The sequence below is a fragment of the Pelecanus crispus genome, chromosome 8, assembly GCF_030463565.1.
Source record: "Pelecanus crispus isolate bPelCri1 chromosome 8, bPelCri1.pri, whole genome shotgun sequence".
Lineage (NCBI taxonomy): Eukaryota > Metazoa > Chordata > Aves > Pelecaniformes > Pelecanidae > Pelecanus > Pelecanus crispus.
The window spans coordinates 46,508,763-46,530,889 of NC_134650.1; the positions used below are offsets into that span (position 1 = coordinate 46,508,763).

Here is a 22,127-nt window from a genome sequence, read left to right on the forward strand (position 1 = left end):
TGTTGCAGCAGAATGCACTTAGGAGGTTACCTTTGTACTTGAGAGGTAAACGTGTCGTCTTTTTGATCTCTAACATTGAAACAGAAGGGCTCTGATTTAGGAGCAGTTCAGTTTTTTCTGCATGATCTCCAGCCGCTGGTAAAAGCCTGTTGGGTGTGAACAGGTTAGGATACAATTAGTGGTAAGGATTAATTCAAGATAGCCTGAAACGGAGGATTTGAGAGCGCATTCAGAGATTTCAGAACTGACCAACAATTCGGTGAGGTGCTTTGAAACTTCGGTACTTAGAAACTTCAGAAGTCGGTCTACTGAAAGCCTCAGATTGTTTCTGAAAATGTTGTTCTAAGGCATCTGAACCTAGGATTCTTTGACTTTTGTGGATACTCAGACAACATATGCATACTATACAGAGCTTTTAGGTTCGGTTCTGTCCTGTTTGTATGTTGTGAGACAGAGTTGCTTCCGAAGGGTATTTCATTTTGGGTCAATGGGGAATTAAAGGAGACTGAGACTGTCTGAGGAGTTCCTCTCAAAAAATGATCGGCTTGCAGACAGAGCTGATGTTTTGATGTGAAAATACATATAAAATGTACTCTTTGTGGAATCTGTTAATATTTCATATGGCTCTGCGTCAGCTGTGCCAGGAACAAAGTTTCTAACATTAGGAGGGTATTTGTTGTCTAATGCCCTTTTTTGACTTGGTTGTTTGGCACAGATTTGCACAGACAACTGTGATGTTGGCCTTTTATGCCATTGTTGTATATGTAAATTTTGAAGAAACAGCTAATCCATTAATGTCTTCAGATCTGATTTTCTTCAGACTTTTAGAACACTCATCCATTAAAAATCTCCGAGATTGATGAACGCTTTGAGAATCAGAATAGTAATCCCCCACACCTACCTCCCCTTGCCCTCGTGAAGATGAGAGAGGACCACTTGCACAGGAGGAATGCTAAGCAAACTAGCCTGCAGTATGTCACAGAAATTAAATTATTAATAAAGGAAGTGATGAAGAATAATAGGTCTGTTGTGCAGACTTGTTTTGTTCAGCAGTAAAAGGCAAAAGTTACAGCACCCATCAGCTTGCTTTCATCGTCTGTGAAAGAATTTTGAATGACTTTGAGTCGCTCAAAGGAATCTTGATTGATTGTAAAATACGAGGGGGTGAGAATGGTGTACTTCAGCCCTTACGGACCGAGACTAAACAACAGGTTTTCAGTATGACTCCCATCTGTCGTCTTGTGTCCGGAAAGCAAAACTAAACCGTGTTTATAGCTGGGCTTTAGCTGACTTTGGATATGGCATTGACCTGTGGATATTTTCAGAATTTAGTTAATAGATTTATATGAAGGCATTGTTTGTTCTCTGCTGGCTGTCTTCAAAGAGCATTTAATCATGTATTGTAGTTTAAAAAATATTAGTGTTACTGCCTTTCTATTCCTAAAAAAATAATTACACAGAAGCATGGAGCCCAGTTCCTGGTTCCAGTAATGGTCTAGAATAAGCTTGGGTTTTTTTGCCTCCGACTGAACACTGTGACTTTATTCCATCTCCTCTTTTTGCATGTGCAGTAAGGCATGTTCTCTCTTTTCTTTGAGCAACGGTTACTTTATTCTTGCTTTTTCTTTTCAGAAAACTGCTCATCCATTTTACAAATGCAGTTAATGGACTGCAAAGTGTTGATTTTAAGATGTAGTATTTATGAACTGAAAGCACCTAGAGATACCGAATCTCTAATTTTTGTAAAATTTTGTGATCCCCCCCCCCCCCCCAATTTCACTTTGGAAATGTCCTTTCACATGGGGATGATAGTAGAAATATCAACACCTGATGTATTCATTGGACTGCAGTTCTAAAAGTGGTGTTCATGAAGTAATCTTGCACAACTGAAGATAAAATCCAGCAAGAATAGAATTGGTCGGTATTGAATTACCAGCGTAAAATCAAATTAAAATAGGCTAGAAGGCTTACTAGTAAATGACTTACTATTTTTATTAATGTCAGATTTTTGGCATAGAAAATATCAAGTGCATCCTTATTGAGCCAACTAAAAAATAGCATTTTTTTCATTTAACCTGTAATTTTACTCCATAGATATTAATAACTGTCTAAAGTGATTAGTCTGTTGTTGTTTTGAATGCCTATGTTAGAGTGTGTCTTTTCTACTCTAACTTTGTTGCAGCCCAAGTGGATCGTCTGGGGAAATTAGAGAAGAGCAATTGGTATGGATGTATAAACAGTGGTCTAAGTTTATAACCACGTGCTTTAGATGTAAAAAAACCTTTTCTACAAATGGATGATGATTTAATGATAAGATCAAAGCTCAAAATTCTGTTTTATCAAACTTCTCTTTTAAGAAGATATCTTCCTCCAGAAACACTGCTTGAAAGAATTAAATGTCACTGATCCTCTGAGTATTTAAATGGGGAGGGGACATCAACTTAAAACTGATTAATATGGGTCTTCAGTTTCTGGAGATCTGGATTAGAGCCTTCATTTAAATCCTAAGTAAAAAAAAAAAAAAAAAACAAAAAACCCCAACATTTTTTTACTGTACTGAAACAAGGTACTAAATGAAGAAGCGCAGGTGTGACCCACTACTGAACTCGCATTTTAGTAGAAGTGAAAAAGCAGAAAGGTCTTAAAACAGCAAACGTACAACCTACCAAATAAAACTGTGTCCAAGCTGCTCTGCTCTGGTAATTTAAACTGCTCAAGCAATACTCAAAATGTTAATTGTAAGTGTTGTCTGTAAGGTGTACTTGACTTAATCATCACCTGTCTCTTTGCTCTTTATTTTTTCTGATTTAGGGGAAAAAAAAAAAATCCCCTCCTTGTTTTTTTAACACTATACACTAATGATGATAAAAAAGGTCCTCGCTTTAACCAAGAGCCATTGTTTCAAACCAGAGACCTTTTTGTTGTGTAATTATCTTTGTTATAATCTTAGCTAAGAAGTTCTGATTTGGAAGAGCTTTTGGAGAGCTCCTCCGATTAAATTGAACTACGTTGCCGGTTGTGAAACTGTTTGTATCCACAGGGCACTTAACGAAATCAATCTCGCGTGTGGCTAGCCGTGCTTGTCTCCGTCCCTCTGTCAGTGGGAGCATCGGAGCCGTATGGGCAGCCGGCATACTGTGGTGGAAGCGCAGCCACGCGGTGCCCCTCGCGAGGCACACCTTTGTCTTTTCAGAGACACGCTTTCTTTCTGAAGTGGGGCTTTTAGGAATTTGAAGTACCCAGCTGTTCCCCTGTTTTCAGAAGTCTCCTGTGTAGTCGTTATTCTCGGAATACATGAACATGTCTGGTTTAGCAGAAACGTTTTCTGGAAGAGAGAAACCACCAAACATGAGTTATAGCGTGACCTGTCAAACTTATAAACAAACCATTTTACTGCACCAGTACCTTAAGAATTTGGATACAGGCTGGTTTTCTGAAAGCTTTTGGTAAATGAAAACAATGTAAATACAATGAAAATGAATGTTTTTGCTGTGTTCCCCTGAGGCACTGTAGGCTTTTTCTTTAATCTGGAGGAAACCTGTGTTTAAAAATATGGGGAACTTTTCTTGTTTGTTGTCCTCTTTTTTTTCCCCCCTTTTTTCTTTATTCCCTTTGTTCCTCTTTTTTTATTTATCTTTTTTTTTCTCTTTTTTTCTTCCCCCCCTCTGCCTGGATTACACATCTTTCTTGTTCATTGAATAAGAAACAAACATTTATCACTACGAAGTGTTTAAAGTAAATGTCAGCAATTGATAGATGTGTTTTTTCTCTTTTAAAAGTCCAGTTAATTTTGACATGAATGTGTTCTTACTATAAGTTTTGGAGTACAGCATATTCTCAGTTTAAACAAACTTGTGCTTTTTTTTTTATCTTGAACTTTCTAATTAGGCTTAAACTATGAGCAATTGATTTATGAAGAACATTTTTAAAACATCATCATTTGGGCCTGGTGTCTATGTACATGTTATTTTTGTAATAAGCTGTTGTAAATCTTCAGGAATTGTTACAAAAACTTGTTTGTCCATTTGAGTTTGTGAGGGTTTAGTTGCTATGTGTCTTGAATGGTTTATAATGCAGTGATTTTTATCCATCTGTTCAGCTGCGATGGGAATGGAGTTGATATTTCTCTGAGGTGTATTGAAGCTGTGCGGAACTGGGTGACTTAAATGTCATGGGCACCCTCCAACTTTGTGCGGTTCACTGTATTATGCGCGGCAAAGATAGCACAGGAAGAGATTTCATTAATTTCACTGATACGGCTTTGGAGCGGGAGAGCCATTAAGTGCTATATACTAAACATGCTGAAATTTTCTTTTTTTTAATAGTTACATGGGAGTTTGTGTGCTAAATGATGTGATGGCACTATTCAATTTTTCTCTTCAGTTTTCAGATACTGTACTTAACGCTTTCAGGGTGGTAAAAGAAAGAAAAGTTTAGACTGTTGGGTTATTTGGAGGAGCCTATTTTTCTGTGCTTTCCAGGATTCTTCTACATTTACAAAGGTCTGTAGACTCTGGATTGGATTTCACCAACCTAAAATGCTACAGCTGATATTTAGTGTCCTTCTAGCACAGAACTTATTTTGCAAATTGATTCTTTAGGCCTTCACATCTCTGAGGATATCGGTACTAGTTGATGATGTGGTAAGTAAGGCCTCGTGCGTAGTCTCTGTTCACAAAAACTTTCATCCTAACGTTGCTGCGTTCTTTTGGATTTTGCCTTCCACTGCAAAAAAGTAATGCTGTGAGGAACATTAGATCCACAGTAGTTTTAAATTACAGAAGTTTTAAACCTATGATATTAAATACCTATATTGTTTTCTGACTTTAATGAATCCTCTAGTACTGGTATGTGGCTGTAATCCTGTCAAGGGTTGGTTTTCAGTTGACTAAGCTATAACCTGGCAACTGTACGCACTTTTGTGCTCACCACAAATCTGTTAAAAAAAAAAAAAAAAAATTCTGACATTCTCAAATACATTTGTCTAAACTTTTTAACTGAAGGGTTTTAGCATTAGACAAAGAAAAGCAAGTTGCAGTAGTGCAGTAGCTACGAACAAATGAGTTTTGGTAAGAATGGTGAGTAGATTTTCAGATGATCAACACTTAAAATGAGCCTTCTATGTTCTTAATAGATAACATCTGAGATGAAAATAACACTCTTGTCTAGGTTCCAGTTACCGCCTATCTTATTTACTGTAAGGGCTCCTCTCTGGCCTTATATTTGGAAAGCTGTTACAAATTCGATTTTCCAAACTCATCATTTTAACCCCATCATCTTCTCCTTGCATCCCTTTCCCTACTCCATGGCACCCTCGTTACGAAGGAAGACCTCGTCCTTTGCCATCGCCCAGTCACTGTTTAGAGCTGCTCTGACTTCCTCAGCCATAGGTGACAGGTTTCCTTGCTCGTAATGTTTTCAGAGACTTTTATGCTTTCTTCTACTTCCTTGGGAGAAGATCCTCATAACTATGCATATATCACTGTCCATAATGCTCGCTCATAAAATTGTCTTTTCTCATGGTGGTTACATAAAACTTAGCCATAGTTAAGATACTTTTCTTTTAAGATGCTTTAAGATACTTTTTCTTTTGGTGATGCCTACCATCTCTTGGTGATGCCTACCATCTCAACGTGTGTTGTCGCCTGCCTGCCTCTCTGTTATCTACCTATTGTCTCCTGCCTTATTCCTGGATTGTAAAATTGCTGGGTAAGGACGTTGTTACACAGCACCTTCCGCAACACTTGATTCTGATTTAAGGGTGTTACATTCTGGGATTTTTAGGCAACAGTCAAAAAGTGTGGCTGTTGCTTGCTTGTGGTTTTTCATTTGTTGGGTAAACTGCTTGGAATTCCTGTATAAAAGATCACACTTAGTTCATAAAAACCTCTTTCTGACAAGTCTTGAGCTTGCACTAAATAGCGGTTTCAGAATTTTACATTAAGTACTATTTTACCAAGAAACAAGCGTGAACAGCAGAAAGCAAAGAATAGATAATATCCAAATATATTGAATAATTTTTTTTGATAAACTAGTTTTGCTGTGATCAGGCAGTTTTGTGTTTCCTCTGAAGGTGCTGAATTTTATTTTGAAAAACTTTACAAGAACTCTTCAAAATTTCACATTAGAATATTGGTAAAAACAGAATTTGCTTTTTTTATGTAGCTTACGTACAGAAAATATTAACTTAAGCAGCTGCTTCAATTTAGCTCAACAAAGCTCAAATGTTGAATACTTACTGTTCAGCTAAAGAATAAGCTATCTGAAGGCATTGTGATTATTCTATACTTGCACACCTCTCTAGGAGATGAGAGCATTATTTTGCTTAATACTAGACATTGCTTTCAAGATACAAGGAGCTTCAAGATGTAAGGAATATTATTATAATAATACTGTTCTTACACATATTTATTATATGGTAATATTTAAAATACTTAATCTGTGACTTACTGTACAAAGAAGAGGAGCATCTGTTCCTAAAACATTAATGCACATTATCCTTTTAAGTCTTCCACAATAGAGTTACTGTCCTGTCTTTAATATGGAAGGGGGGGGGGAGGGAAGGCAGGACCTCTCATCTTTGTGGTATAAGAATGTCCCATTCAGCATTACTGTGCTGCTTTAAAAGCAGATATTTTTAAAAATGTCTATGCTAAAGCCAAGACTTTGAAATTACTGAGAAAGAAACACACTGTCCTTAGTATCTCCCAGGTATGTGAAATGCTCTTGAACTGAGCTCCATGAAAGCTGTTTTTAAGTGATATAAATAAAATGGCAAGATCATTGATTTAGAATTTGGTTCAGTGAACTTCACACATGATATACTGACACATGATGTTTGGCACCATGTATGATAGATTTGTATCGTATCTGCTTTCTCTGCATTCCTTTTACTGCATTTTCATATTATCAAAAATACAGAATTAGAAATGTAAACATGTACTTTTGAGAAGATAAGGGAAAACTGGTCTATATAGTGTGTTAATTAAAGGATGAATATTTTTCCAAAGAAAGCTGTTTAGTCATATATTGCCTCTTCAACTTTGCATCTGAAACAGTCATTTTACAATAGTAGCATTAAACAGTGCTCAGAATCTGCTTCCCAAATGTGAATCCAGGCAGCTCTTTGTATGTGGCCCAGACTTAGCTGTCCACAGGATTTTCCAGTTCACTGTAAGCTCAAATCTCGCATGTTATATGATCGTTTGCAGCACTTTGCTTTTCCTGCCAAGCTCCTTATGACCAGATACAGACAACGAGAATGAACTTTTAAATAGCAAACTTCTTGTACCGTAAAACAATTCTATATGTAGCTGATGTGAAGACACTGATGAGACTTCAAGAGCTTCAGTGACTTGTTAAAGCCAAAGAAAACTATAGAAATTGAATTGCTTTGGTGGTTTGTTTTTTTTTTTTTAAATTACTGGGAGCAAACAAATGAACAATAGTTTCTTCCAGGTATCTGTCACAGTGATGTTTGGAATTAACAGCCTGGTCCACTGTGTAAAATTAAATATAACAGGGGCAATAAACAAGAAAGTGGGCAAAATCTAAATTAAAAATCTGATTTTCAGACATGAAACACATTTTCCAAGGGTTTAAAAAGCCCTCTTAAGTCCACAGATTTTAATTTTCTTAATTTTATCTGGATTTCTTTAGCTGATGGTTTTAAATTACAGATGATTGTGTAGTCCTCATTTTCTCCTTCCATTGAATAAATTCCCTGGCCTTCCATGAGTCATAAAGTAAGTGAATCTCCTCTTTCTCTCATGGATTTAACCATATACTAAAACTGAGACCTGAGTTTTAACAAATAAGTAATCTCGGTGATGTTATGCTGAGACTTCTGTGCACGCCAGAGTATTTGCCGAGACAAGTACGCTTTGGTCCTGCGTGCCTGTGTATGTTCTTTCATGCTGTGTTGTCTGTCTGACAACTGAAGAAACCACGAGTGCAGGATATATTTTCAGAATATCTCGTGTAGCGTACCGGTCCTCTGACCTTAGGGGCTTAGAAGTTAACTGGAACTGTGTCTCTGTTAGCCAAATCCTTGTTGCCGTACACAAGATTATACTTGGCGCGTGAGATTCTTCTGGCTATCTTTCTTTTATATTTACGTGGAAATTAAACCTCTTTTCCCATGAGAAGTGTCAAGTGCAAAACTCCGGCTCTGCGTCCAGGATTGCTGATGTTAGTGGATGTGTGTGTGTTGTACGCCTCCTTTTGCCAGAACTCCCAGCCTCTGAACTGCTTTTTGCGGTGGGAGGAGGTTTTGGGGAACGTCGCTTTAAAGCTAGTTCTTCAACCTTTCTTTTAGATCTTTAAATCGAAACCTTTCTTTTAGCACAAGCTTTACATCCCATTGCTAGGTTTGTAGCTTAACTTGTAGCCTGATTGTCGCTCTGTTCCTTACGTTTAATGATTGTTAGTTAATAAAGTCAGCGCTCTGTAGTCTCTGCCAGTTAATCGCTAACCCTGTGAACTCTTGCAGGGGCAAAGGACTCGGGCTAATTGGCAGAAGTTTATTTAAAAAGATGATGTTGAATCTTCTACACCTCAGCCAAAATATTACTTAATTTCTCTAGAAATGGGGGTTTATTTCTGTAGGTTAGGATTTGGGGTGGTTTTGGCTTTTTTTTTAAGGTTAATTCATCTTTCTGCCTTTGTGCTGCAGTCGTTTTTCTCTGCTGCAAATGCCAGGTTTGCGCCCAGCCTTGTTAGTAAAATAAACACGACGACTCGGAATAATGGAACGTGTTAATTCAAGCGTTTGTGTGGGCAGGTGTTTCCTTTTGGTTTTCCTTGTTTTAAAGGAGTGATTGACAGCACCTAGCGAGAGCGCGGAGCCTAACGTTGCTTCTAGTCTTACCGCTAATGCTCACGTGTCAAATTAGGGGAGCGTATCCCAATGGAAAGACGTGAGTAACAGGTCAGTGTCTGTCATCTCCCCGGGCAGGAAAACACACGCACGCTTCGAGAGCGAGTCTGGAAGCCGCAGTGATCTTCTCTGGTTTTTGTTCTCTTGATGTAGGTTTTCTTCATGCTAACCTTAAAGCTCGTTCGTCCTGTTTCCATGAAAAATGCTTGTTTGCGCAGCATGCCCAGCCGCCTCTCGTCTTCTCACGCCTGCCTGCCGAAACAGAGGAACGGTCAGCTGTGTCGCGAGATAAAAGAAATGGGCTTAATGCAGTAAAAAAGATTTGAAAACAGCGTTGAAAAGCGAACTAGTTCTGCATTCGGTAGAACGGAGATAAAGGCAAATTTTCTGATCTTGAAAGAGCATTGAAGAGGAGCTAGAAATGAGTCTGTTATTGAAATCAACTTCTAAGTACAGAGAGGAAATCAGATAAAAATGTCAGGACTTTTAACACTGGAAGTAGAAATAATCAAGAGCCACTTCTGTGATGATATAATATTTGGTGTAAAGAAACACAAGGAAGTACCTTTCCACATAGCATTCAAAATGCAGCAAGGCCATTAGGAAAACTAACGAAAGGAAAATACTTCAGGGCGAAACAAAAAAAGGTGTGTGATTAACCGAGTTATAGATGAGCGTGTGCATTTATGCTTCATTATTTTTAAGAAAAGTGTGTTCTTTGACTGTATTCTTCCTCCCCAACCCTTCACACGTTATTTGTGTTTTGGTAGTCTTGAAGGAACACAAGCAGCTGTGCATGGTCGTACAGTGCCTTGGGGAGTCCGGACTCGGTATCTGGCTATTAGAGTGTATGTACTAAATAACCCGACTCATCTAGATTCTATCTAGATATTACATATAATGTCTGATAATACATGTAAAGAACCATTTCAGTAAGCATAAAAGGATGTTTGAGTGCTAGGAGCTTCAAACGATGCAGCTTTAATCAATAGTGTTTATGTACTTAATTGTTCAGAGAGAACTTCCATCAAACTCCCAGACTTTTTTTTCCTCTTTCCTTATTCACTCTGTCTTCTCCCATATCACACCGCTTGTTCAGAGCAGTTCTGCCTCCCTCGTAACTGGCACTGTATTTCCTCTTTTCACCAGTTTTTTTGCATGCCAGTCTCATCATATTTGCTCTGTGCAAAGTGCCAGATGTGTTGGCAGGCGAGTAGGAATTATTTTTATATACGATGAGTAGTAGTTTAGCTTGTGTGCCCTTAAGTAGCTGCAGTGAGACAGCAGAGTCATGGTTAACTTTAGTCATGCAAGTTCCACTTAATGCAGAATGATTATAAAGCAAATTCCCTTTCTGTTGAAGCTTTTAAAGTGGGAGGAAAATGCAAGAGATAATTTAACGTGGGGCTTGTGTTCATGGGTCAGAATAACAAGATAGTGTCTTTTTTCCAGGCTGTTAGCAATAAAAGAACAGTTGCATGTGGTAAAAACAGTATGTTCTAGACACTGTGCCAGTAAAAAACAAAAAAAAGATGACGTTATTTTACAAATTGAAAAAAATCTGCGGTTCATGTAGGTTGATAGCGTTTGTTAAAAAATATTTCAGGTGAAAGGTATTCTGTAAGTAGTAATAACTCTCGTATCTAATAGTAATTCTGTGAACTGGTAAGGAAGTAAGATTTTGATAGGATGTAGAATCATTTACTCGGGCTTCCTGACTTTCTTTGAAAGACTTACACGTTTATCCAGAGATGTTTTTGCTTTGCCAGCTCTGCCCAAATTTTTATAAAACAGTCAATTTATCTTCAGGAGCAGACTGTTGTTTTCCCTGATAATGTTAAGAGGACTTGTGGTGAGGCCAGCCACAGTGGCATTCAAAACAAGTCATAATTACTCCGAACCACCTTATTTGTCAGATGGCACCTGGTACTGTGAACAGAGAACAGCTAGTGTGCCCTATTACATAGTTCAGGATAAAAAGTAAGGTTCAAATGAAAAATATATTAAAAATCCCTGTGAGTGTATAAAAAATATATTCAGAACAGAGCATTAGGTTCTGATTTCAACAGAAAAAAGTTTGAGGGACTAGCTGCTACATACATCGGCAATAAATATTTTTCCTTTCGAATTATTATAGTTGATAATCTGGTGTTTATAATGATATATCAGTATTGCATAATCTAATGTTTGCTTCATACTGTCATTATTCATTGCAATAAACTTGCATCTGACAGGGTATGACTCAACCAAAAGGTCATGTTGGAAAAGTGGTTTTCAGTGTTTGAGTTGCTTTTATGTTATATTTTATTGCATGATTTTGGCTTGTGGTCTAGTAAAATGCAGGCTGCTTAACCTGTGCCAGTACTTGGAAATAAAGATGCTGCTTGCTCAGGGGTCCTGTTCAGTGTGAAAAGGGTACATTCATCTGTCTGAACTCTGTCACCCTGTTTTGTGACTAGAAGGGTTACGGAAACCAGGAATTTGTGACTTTGTATATACCGTGAATCTCTACTTTAAAGGCATTTAATGAAAGATAAATTGTGTAATTGAATGACTTGTTCACATTTTTACCCTTCTGAAGGTGTGTGAAACGACAATGAAATGCTATAAAGCTCTAGTATGGAAGGGCTGAGTGACTCCGAAGTCAGGAAGCTTTTTTTTATTCCACAAAGTTGAGCAAACATAGAAGTCAAATCCAAATGGTCTGTGTCGGTGAACGTTGAAATAGTACCGGAATGTTGTTCTGTCCAGTTCCTATTTGCATTGTCAAGATTTGTACGGGAGATTTTGGTTTTATCTGGAATCAGTCTCATCCTAGGTCCTGTGTTGCATCTTCCACTTCAGCAGGGACTGGTCATCCTTATGAGCTCTGTTCTAGTTTCTGGTTAGTCTTGAATCCACCAACTTTTTGCATCGTCTGCAAAGATTAATTTCAAGTGAGGGCTTCATGTTCCTCTTAAAATGAATAGGTTTTTTTTCCTGCCAAGCTGAGAGGCTGGGGCAGAAATCAAAAGACTGCTTTATATATAAAATGGGTGTGTGTATACACAAGAGAAGTTAGGTATAGTTCTGCTGCTAATGACCTTATGGTTGAATAGAAGGGAAGATACGCTTGGCAGACGATTAACGATTGATTCATTATCTTTATGCTGGGCCTGTTCCTTTGTAACCTGTGTGTTTAGGAAATAATGTAGACTACTGGCCAGTAAATTTGAAGAAAGACCAACATTTTGATTGGGATCTCTGGCTATGTTTTGAATGATTGTCAGTGCTTGAAAGAATCTTTTACATGATTAAGTTACTGCTCGCTATCGATTATAATTTTTCAATTTATAATCTTGCTTAGACTCGTTTTAATCTGATGCTTTTGGGGAAAAACATGGTTCAAAGCTGCTAGCTTCTTGAAATTAGCTGTACTTTAAGAATATTATGGGGTTGCAGTAATCTTCATTTTTAGGGGATGACTAACTTGATGAATGAGACACTGACTATAGTGTGCTCTTTTAGCTGTTGGCCTCTAGTATGAGACACTTTAAAAAGATGTCTGAGAGCGAGTTAGACATCTGGACTAATTGTACCAGTTCCTCGTGTGGGCCAGAACATTAATGGCAATAACTTTTGGTCACCATTGCTGTGGGTTTGAGAATAACTTTTTATCTGTAGCAAATCTTGTGAGCGTATTAGTCATACTAAATTTTAAAGACGTTTGTGGAGATTACAAAGAAAACTGGAAGAGGTCGTGATAACTTAAGAAATGTTGACTGTAGCTTGAACTCGACTGCTTCATTCTGTGCCACAATTAGAATTTCCACAATCTCTGTTTTTAGAGGATTACCCCAATGGGACGTGGCTCGGAGATGAAAATAACCCTGAGATGCGGGTCCGTTGCCCCATCACCCCTGCTGATATGCTGCACATCAGCACAAACTGCCGCACAGCCGAGAAGATGGCGCTGACATTGCTTGATTATCTCTTCCATCGGGAAATTCAGGCCATCTCCAACCTTTCGGGCCAGGGGAAGCATGGGAAGAAGCAACTTGATCCTCTCATGATTTATGGAATTCGCTGTGAGTATAATACTGAAACTTTTGAATTTATACTGTGTAGATAAGGCAGAAACTGTCTGCTGCTTGCAGTTAAACTATGTTTTGTAAGAACGGGGTATGTATGGTTGTTGCCAGACAGATGTTTCGTTAGCTTTTGTTTGTGAAGGGATCCTAATGGGCTGGTTTAATTTAGTTTGTTGTGGGTGTTCACCAGAAATTCCTCAATCTTGAAATCTGAATTCATCTTTCTTTGCAATTACCAGCTGTGAGCGCACCAGGTTTAGTAAATATCGGAGAAATACTACTTTCTCAGATAATGGCACGAATAATAAAACAAATTGCACAAATTTAAATATTGTTCAAGTGTTCAAAACAGTATGGTCTTGAATCTTAAGTTTTTTACTTCCTACTTATGTGTATTATTTCAAAAGTCTTGCTGACATTGAGATGGAAGAAAATTGCAATCTCCACTAAAGGAGAGATTAAGTATCATAAAGTCTGTGGATTCGTAACAGGAATGCCTGTGATGCTAATGTTTGTCTGCTCCAGTGTGCATGAGTCTTTTGGTTATTAAAGCTATTATGCAGTAATGAACAGATTTATACTGATGATGCAATTTTTGTCAGTTTAAAAGGAATCAAATGTGGTTTGCATATAGAATACAGTAGGCATAGCACTAGTTTTAAGTGAAAAGACGACTCTGGACATATGCATCTTGTTCATATAGAGCAAGGACATAAAGAATACAGTAGGCGTAGCCACTAGTTTGGAGTGAAGAAGAATCTGGACGTACGCATCTTGCTCTGATGCGGTGACTTCTAGTAGAGGATTACTCGGTGAATACATTGAGGACAGCGACATCTGTTCCATGGGCTATGGTGTAAATATTTTCCAGTAAAGGAGGTAGGTGAAGGCCTCGCAAACAGCCAAGCATCTGACACAAGTGTTACAGCTCTTGTGTGGTACCTTTGCTATGCAGGTAAAGAGGAGATAAATTTAAATGTTACTGTGGAATTAAGAGAGTCTAAAAATGACCAACTTTACTAACTGAACTAGATTTTAATATACCAGTAGATGTCACTGTTAAAAGATTCTTTATAGTCACATCTTATGTAGGTCACCAATGGATTAGTAGAGTGGGAATAATTTTTTTATACTAGAGTGAAATGCCAATTAAGGCTTAAGAACATAGCCAGAGAGAGCTTATTTTGAATGGTGTTTGAAGAATTTGATGTTTTGTTTTTATGCTTCTGTTAGGGCAATGTGTTTGATAGTTACGTGGAAGAAAATGTGAAGAATATTTCACGATGAGACTGCTGTGCTTTTTTTACACTGAACTGAGCTGAGGAAATACAGTCCTATTGACCTGCTTTTGTTCCTAGTAATTTGCTGGCTATCTCGGGGAAACTGATAGGCAAAACTAACCCGTTCAGTTTGCTGCATTAGAGCAATTTTTGTCTCATTACATACCTGAAGGAGAAGACTCCAGGCTTCTACTGCAAATATATTAAATAGGTATTTTTAAGGGAGAGTATGATTCAAAGTAATTTTAATCTCCAAAACCTTTTTATCTGTTGAACTCATCAATGTAGATTAACCTTGTTCCATTGTAGTTTTAAAACTTAGATTCTTGTTGACGACAGTTTTTAGAAACAGGAAGAAATGAATCTTGCTCCACTGTTAAAGCAAGTCACTGGCAGCCCTCTTCCCCATCGCATAAATCCGTGAGCACAAATCAAACGAGGGAGTTTGTAACTATTTGTGTAGGAAGAACAGGTTTTTGAGAATGTGAGCATGGGGGAGGAATGTGCTCATGTGACTGAATGCTCAAGATAGGGTTTGTGTCGTTTATATGAGGCATTCTGACCATGAAGAAATTGGATTATAGAAGTGATCCCTGCAGCTGGAAAAGGCCTGCAGTGGCAGAAATGTAACAGCAGCGGATCATAGGCAGCAGCATTCTGGACGATGGGCACAGAAACCACTGTCTGTGTCTTTGATATCATAAGCTTGCTTCGGATGGTTTCGGTTCCAGGTATCTGAAACTTATCTCTGTTTTTAATTCCTGCCGACTAGTATGTCACTTTCTTTTGGGAAGCAGTCCATAACAAACTGGGGATTGTGTATGCCTTCTGCAAAAAATACACCCTGTGTGAACCTGACCAGAGTTTGCTTTTTTGGGTACCTAAATGTTAATGGTTACTGAGGTTCGCTGTCAGTGACGACAAAGAATCCTGTGGCGACAAGTGATGAAAATGCATGTAAACTTGATGAAGCAGCGAATTTAATAGTAACAACGTTGGTCCAGAAATGATGATTTCCTGTAATAACCTAATATGTCTTCGCTGCAAATAATTAAGTTGAAATGAAATGTGATTTCAGTAGCCTGTTTATGAATTTGCTGCGATGCGAGTCGGCGCATGCATGACTCATAACTTTTGAGGATGAGATTCTGGCCACGTTGAGTTCAGCTGTGCCATGATTTCATCCCTAATACTTGTCAGAGAGGTACTGGGAAGAGCCCTGCCATGCCATATCCACTTTGCTTTACCAGTCCACGGATCATCTGTTTTCTATTGGTGAAGTGTTGTTCCATAAAATCTACCAAAAACTGAGTGTAGCGCTAGCATGGGAACTAAATTAGGTTGTTGTCCTAACAATGTGGCTTGCTTCTGCTCTGAGCAGTAGTACTTTGATGCAGTATTTTAAACTTAGATGAAAAATCCAATGTCATCAGCCTCACATTTGCCAATCATAGCTAGAAAAGCTCAAGCCAATATAAAGGATTTTAGTTTTTCCTTTTGTTTCAAGTTTCTTAAAGTCTGTCAGTGGAAAGAGAGTCTTTCCTCTCTTTTTGTAGAAGAAAAAGAAAGCACCAGCCAAATCTGTATTTAATAGAGAAAATATTTTGTATAATACGCAGAAACTATAGAACATGGAGATGTATGTTTATTAAAAATTCTTGATACGCTGCATAAGGTTTACCGCAAGAGAGATGAAAGTTTGTCTTTGGAAGTATAAATTTTCACTTGTGGTATAAATTTGCTTGTGGGGTGGCAGTGGTATCGAAGAGAGTTTTTTGGGCAAGAAACCAAAATGACTTAAACACACTATATGTCATTAAGTAGCTCATTACTTCAGCCCTACTAAAAATGTAGACGTTTGCTGGTGAAATATGATATAAGAACATCCGCAGTTGTATTTTCTGTTACACAGAGAAAATTACAGGTCTCTCTTGAGATTTTACGGCAGTCTCCACAAATGAGTTTGAAGAGTCAGATTTCCAAAATCAGAATTTTGCATTTATAAAAAACTTTATAACACAAAGGATGATTTTGCATGTTGTCTTGGAAAAAATTGAGAGGGGATTTCTGAAGTTCATAAAAGAAATCTATCAATAGTTTGTATTCTTTAAAAGAAAAGCTATCAATAGTTCTTATTCTTTAAAATAATCTAAGTAATTAAATGAAATCAAAATAACATTAGTTATTTCCTGTGTGTGTAACTTTGTTAGCATGTCATTTCTGTGAAAGCCTCTTGCACATGTGTGTTTGCAGACTCTCGCTAATCATTTTTTAATATATTTGTCAGTTTTGGCCAATTATGACAAGAGGATAGAAGATCAATACGTACAAATGAAATGCAGATCAAATGTTGGGTGAAGGAGGGAGATGCAAATGCACTAATTGCGTTAAGGAGAACCCGAGCCCTCAGTTCAGTTGTATTATTGGACACCAGAAATCCTCTTTTGGCTCCACACAGTCGTCTGTTGCTCAGGGAAGTATTTATGCATATTGAAATAACTCTCACATTAGGGATGTGATTGTTGTTTAAAAACAAAACCAAACCAACCGAACAAAACAACCAAAAACCCCCAGTACCCGCAGAGGGGAGGGCACCGTGCTGAAGGATGTATGAGTAGTGTTCTAGCCGGTCTATTGAATTTTCCCATCTGCTTCCAAGACTACTTTGTAGAGTGAATTTTTGCCGATTTCCGTTCAGGAGTTAACATTCATTTCATCCAGAATACATCTGTGTCATTTGAATAACATAGGAAAAAAGTGTTATCTGAAAATACCTTATGATAAAGTCTGATTTTTAACTATATGGTAAGTGATGTCTATTCTGTTTCAAATGGCACGTAACTTTACTTTTTAGGAGGCATTTAAAAGCGTAGGATAGAAAGAAGTTGGTAGTCAAAACTTAGTGTTTCTATTGCATCATAATATTGCTTCCAGTAAAGACGGGACCACCTTTCTACTGTACTGGTTGAAAGAGATGTTAGTACACTTTGCTAGGAAACGAAACGTAGCTATGTGCTCTTCAGAGGGCCGTTCAAATAGCATCAAGCGCTACACCGCTCTGCAAAGTTCATTGACACAATACTGCTTGACAAGCAGACCACCCACATTTGTTTAATAGGAAACACATTCGACTCCTGCTTGATCGTGTAATGTATGTCAGTTAGACCAGCGTATGTATATATATTCGTGCACATAACCCAAACACAGCGCAGGTTGGGCCAGTTTAAGCAACTTGTAACTTGTGTCATGTAAAATCCGCGGATCACAGTAAGTCACTACTGTTTCAGCTTCTCCTTTGCTTTTAATGAAGATTTTGATCTTAATAGCAGTGCAGGATAAACAACAAATATACCACACTTCTGTCTCTCTGAAGCATTATCGTGCTTTTAAATACTGGAGGAAGGGTAGTAGGTGGCTTCTCAGACAAGCTGTTAGTTCTAATGTTTCTCACCAGCGGATCTGTTTTATGAGATACTGCAGACTGCTGCTATTATAGGGAATGTTTTATATAAATAAACATTGCAGTTACTGAAAGTGTACACTATAAATACGGAATGTATTTAGTATTTTCTGGTTTTTCAGTTTTCCACTTTAAAAAAGCCTTTTTTATTGCTGTATTTTTATAAACTATGCCCATTTTTCCTTTTATTTCCTTTTTTCCTTCCTAATCTTTGTATACTTTTTTGCAGTCTCTCTCTGTCTTCCTTTTATTTCCTGTTTATAATTCCGGGCTTCATGTGTCTCATTTCTGAATATCATACTAGTCACTAACTGTCAGAGTATATAGTATATATACAACGGTTTAAAACAGTGTTACACCTAGATACAACAGAGACTGCTACAAGTCTTGGTTATCAGCAGTTGTAGACACGCATCTAGACCTTGGATTCCGTCAGGAGGCTGTTGGAGAACTTCGCGAAAAATTCAGGCTTTTTCAAATTGGCATTTTGTCTTACTGATATTTCATCAGCACTAGGAATTGATGAATTTCTGTAACTTGGATTGTTGCGACTACGTTGCTAATTGTCGTTTCAATCCTTGACAGACCAGCTAACTCAAGAATCGCTCATGCTCTGGATACTCTGGAGGTTTTGGGGGAAGAGGAATGGGTTAGTGGCAGTGCTCAAGCTAGGAATTTGTTGAGGATCTCCAATGTTTTCTGTTTAACCCATGCTTCTGTTTCTTCATTGTATAGGACATTAACTAATCTTCCAAGCTATAGTAGTCTGAAAAGAAGTTGTGTGGTTTGTATCTGCATGGATGAGCTAATCTTGTGGTCCCTGGAAATACTTTTTGCCAACACTTACTTCTCCTAGTATTAGATACCGTGGACTGTAGCTCTTCGGAAATAAAAATTCGCTTCAGCCTGTTCCTTTGAGGACCGTGGTGTTGTCAGATGCTGTAGTGCATTTCTCCTCAACGGCCTGATCATGGCTTAGAGGTAGGACAAACTTCTTTCTACAGTTTGAAGGGTTTTGAGTATAAGCAGACAAGAATTTGCCCAGTTCTGCAGCGTCATGCCTGTGGCAGATGGGGGAGTTGAAGCAGGCTCTCCTGAGCTGTGTGCTGTTCAGAACCTCCAGTGTGAGTCTTACCAAGTGGACCACCTCCATCTGACCATTTCAGGAAAGCTGCATTGTGGTTCATTCTGAAGTCCATGAGAGTGGTGACTGCTGCTAGGGGCAGAACTTGGGAAGAGAGGAGGGAGAGTTTGCAGAGGCGTTGAACTATCTCATACTCAAGAAGAGAATGAGAAGCAAAGTCTGAGAGTTCAGCGCATCTTTAAATGGAAGGAAGTGAAAGAAAGCATTTCTGTTGTGCTTTTCTCACATCCAAAAAGCATTAATTTTTTTCTTGTACAGCACCCTCGGGAAAGGCCTTGTGATGCAGCGGTGCTGCTTTTTTCAAACATGTTGTCTTCCTCAGAGCTGCAAAAGTCTGGCTTCGGTTCCAAATAGCTGCTTCTTTGTGAATCAATTAAATGCTGCCACATGGAGGGAAGTGATAACCTCTTTTGAGGCTAGGCAAGAAGATAATATGAGAACCCATTGAGTTTATCTCAGCGCTGCAGTTCTCATAAATGGCATCAATGCTGGCACTTGCTTACTGACTTTATGTGAGCACTGTAATTTAAGTAAGGCTGTTGTTTTCTCCTTTCCTGGGCACTTAGGTTTATTTCAATTACTTTCCTGGCCAGTTACTATTTAATAAACTGAAATAAAGGCAGCGATTTTGGGAAATAAAATAAATTGTTGGCAGCATGTTTTCTCTCTCCTCCTCACACTTCTCTTGTTGTTCTTGCATTATAGAAGCGATGAATTTAATTTTCCATTCTTGAACGTAAGCAGCTGCTTAGCCTGTCAGTCGCAACTGTGATTGCATGTAACTTTATTGTGCGTGATGTGCTTGCTGTCAAGCATTTGTGAGTTCGTAGGCTCTACAGAAAGAAGAAAACTAATGCATTAGGTCACTTGGACCATCTCTTTCCAGTCGATGCACAGCTCTTCCATCCTGTCAATACTTTGGCGCTTTGGCCGGGCTATTTAAAGTACGTGCTGAAGTGCGCTGGTCCTCACTTCTTGAGAGAGGAAGCTAAAAACATTCAGTAAGTCTGTGAGCATAAAAGCAGTTTTTCTCAGTGACTTTAAATGTTGCTTCAGGAGAGTATAACGAGAAAAGGGGCAAGTTGTGTAATTTGTAAGAAAGATGTGCTCATTGGGAAAGTTACTGCTACAAATATGATAACTTAGTTGAATGAGTGCTGTTTTTTTTCTAATGAAAATCAAAGGAGTCTTGCGTGGATTTCAGAAGTCATTACATACTCATGTATTAACAAGCGTCAAACCCTGATGTCAGCAAGAAGCATTGGACCATTTATAATCAATGTGTTGAGTGTGCAATGTCCAAGGATCATCTTTGTCGATCCTGAAGATCCATCTGAGCTACGAAGTTACAAGTGAAACAGAGGACTCTTTGTATCACGGTTGTACTAACCACTGTTTTCTTTGGGCCGATTCCTCCATACGTGGAACTTCTCCAGTGTTATGACTGTCTGCAGGGTAGTTGCTACAGCGTGCAGCGGTGGTGTCCCTTTAGGGCCTAATTCAGAAGGGTGCGGAGCGTGCTTTACTCTCGCCATCTGTAGAGGAGGCTGGTGGTTACCCAGTATCACTCAGGCTCGGTCCCTGTGTAAATAAAATATCCTAATGAACTTCAGTGGACTCCAGACAAGAAATATTTTCTTTGCTACTGAAGGCCTACAGATGACAAAACTGAACTTTTACAGTATGGTTTTAGAAGACATGAAGAGTCTAAGGAAAGTATTTGATCCCTGACATTTTGAGAGGAAAAGCAGCTCAGCCACCAAACACAGATTGATCAGTGCAAAAACAATGTACATTCATCTGGAAAACGCATTGCTGCATGCAAGGAGAGCTGTGATTTCATAAAATCCTCATAAATGGAATTCCAGAAAGTTGCATGGCTTTTCCTTTCCTGGCTTTGAACTTTCTTTTCTCCATTTCACAAGGGTTAAAAAGTGAAGTGAGGAGATGCCTCAAGCCGACTGCAAAGTAAAATGTAAATAAATTCCCGCAGCGTTCAGATTTCGGTCGTGCCAGTCCTTTCCAAACCCACAAGCTCCTTCGGAAGGGGAGAAATTTTCGTTGTTGATTCATAAGTGAGTTTTTCTTGGCGGCACGTGCGGCGGCGTTTGCCATCCAGATGGGCTCCCGCGGCACTGCGGTGAGGCCTTATGTAACGGGGTGTCTCGGGAAGGGGGTGGTTAAAGCAACAACCCTCCTTTTTCCATCGGTTCTGCTGTCAGATCGGGTTGTGCCGCTGTGCAAAAGACAAACAGCTGTTTCATCAGCTTCTCCGTACAATTGTGGCTATCAAAAATGACCTGATGTCTGGTCGTTGGCAGCGGCTTCTTAAAATCAGAAGCGTTTATTTTGATCAAGCGTTATCGCTTCAATTTAGGTGATTCCGTTTGCTTTGAGCATCGGACTTTGGTTTCAAACAGTGAGTTGATCCTTCGGCGTAAATACATCATATACTTAGGTATGTTCCATTCCAAAACGGAATGATGTCTGATAAACCTCGTGGGATTGTTTCTCCCAGTGACTAAAAGAAATAGCAAGATCTTTGCTTGCTGACTGCGACCATAAATGAATGCTCTGATGTTTTGAATGTGCAAAACTAAAAGGTAAATTTAACTGAAGCCTTAAAAGCATGGTACCCCATAGGTGCATTTTTATTATACAAAAAGAAGGTAATAGTTATCATGAGCGCATTAGGTATTCTGTTTGGAAGGAGATAGTTAGTGGCCGGGTAAGTCAAACAAGCGTTGGAGTCTTCAGGTCCTAATCTTCATGAGAAGCCATTTCAGATGGAAATGCTTGTGCAGTCTGTCTGGAATGCTGCCACTGCAACTTTTAGCTGTACAGCTATAGCTATATGAAGTATGCAGTTTTGCTTTCATGCCGAGACCCAAATATTGCATGAATCTATATATTTGGGGAGGAAATGAGACCTAGATCTTTTCTCAAGGTATCTTGTTTTATTTGCTGTGTCTTTTGGGATTTTTGCAACATGTTTTTTAGAGCAAGCAATGTGTTTTCTTTTAAAAATGGGGAAAAAATTAGGAGCAAATGTGTGTCGTTTGTCGTCGTAGTGGAGTACCTCTCATGTAACTTGTGAACTGAGGCAAATCTGCAGTAGATGACATGAAGACTTCTCTATTTTCAGATTAGAAAACTTCTGATTTGGTCTAGAATTATTTTCTTGTGGGGTTGCTTGATTCATTTAATGAGTTGGATGCTTCATGGTTTTGATAATTATACTCTGGCTATTAAACAGTTACATTTATGCAGCTGTTGATATCCTGTCATCATCAGA

At 38.5% G+C, this 22,127-nt stretch overlaps 1 protein-coding gene across 2 annotated transcripts in view; it reads left to right on the forward strand.

The window, feature by feature from the left end:
* Window positions 1-22,127, forward strand: part of BANP (BTG3 associated nuclear protein) — a 154,693-nt gene that overhangs the window by 38,540 nt on the left and 94,026 nt on the right. The window contains exon 7 of one of the 2 annotated variants that reach the window (XM_075715834.1): window positions 12,706-12,945. The exons of the other annotated variant lie outside the window; for it this stretch is intronic. Coding sequence (XP_075571949.1) covers window positions 12,706-12,945 — 240 coding nt within the window. The remainder of the gene's footprint in view (window positions 1-12,705; window positions 12,946-22,127) is intronic. 2 annotated transcript variants of the gene reach the window in all.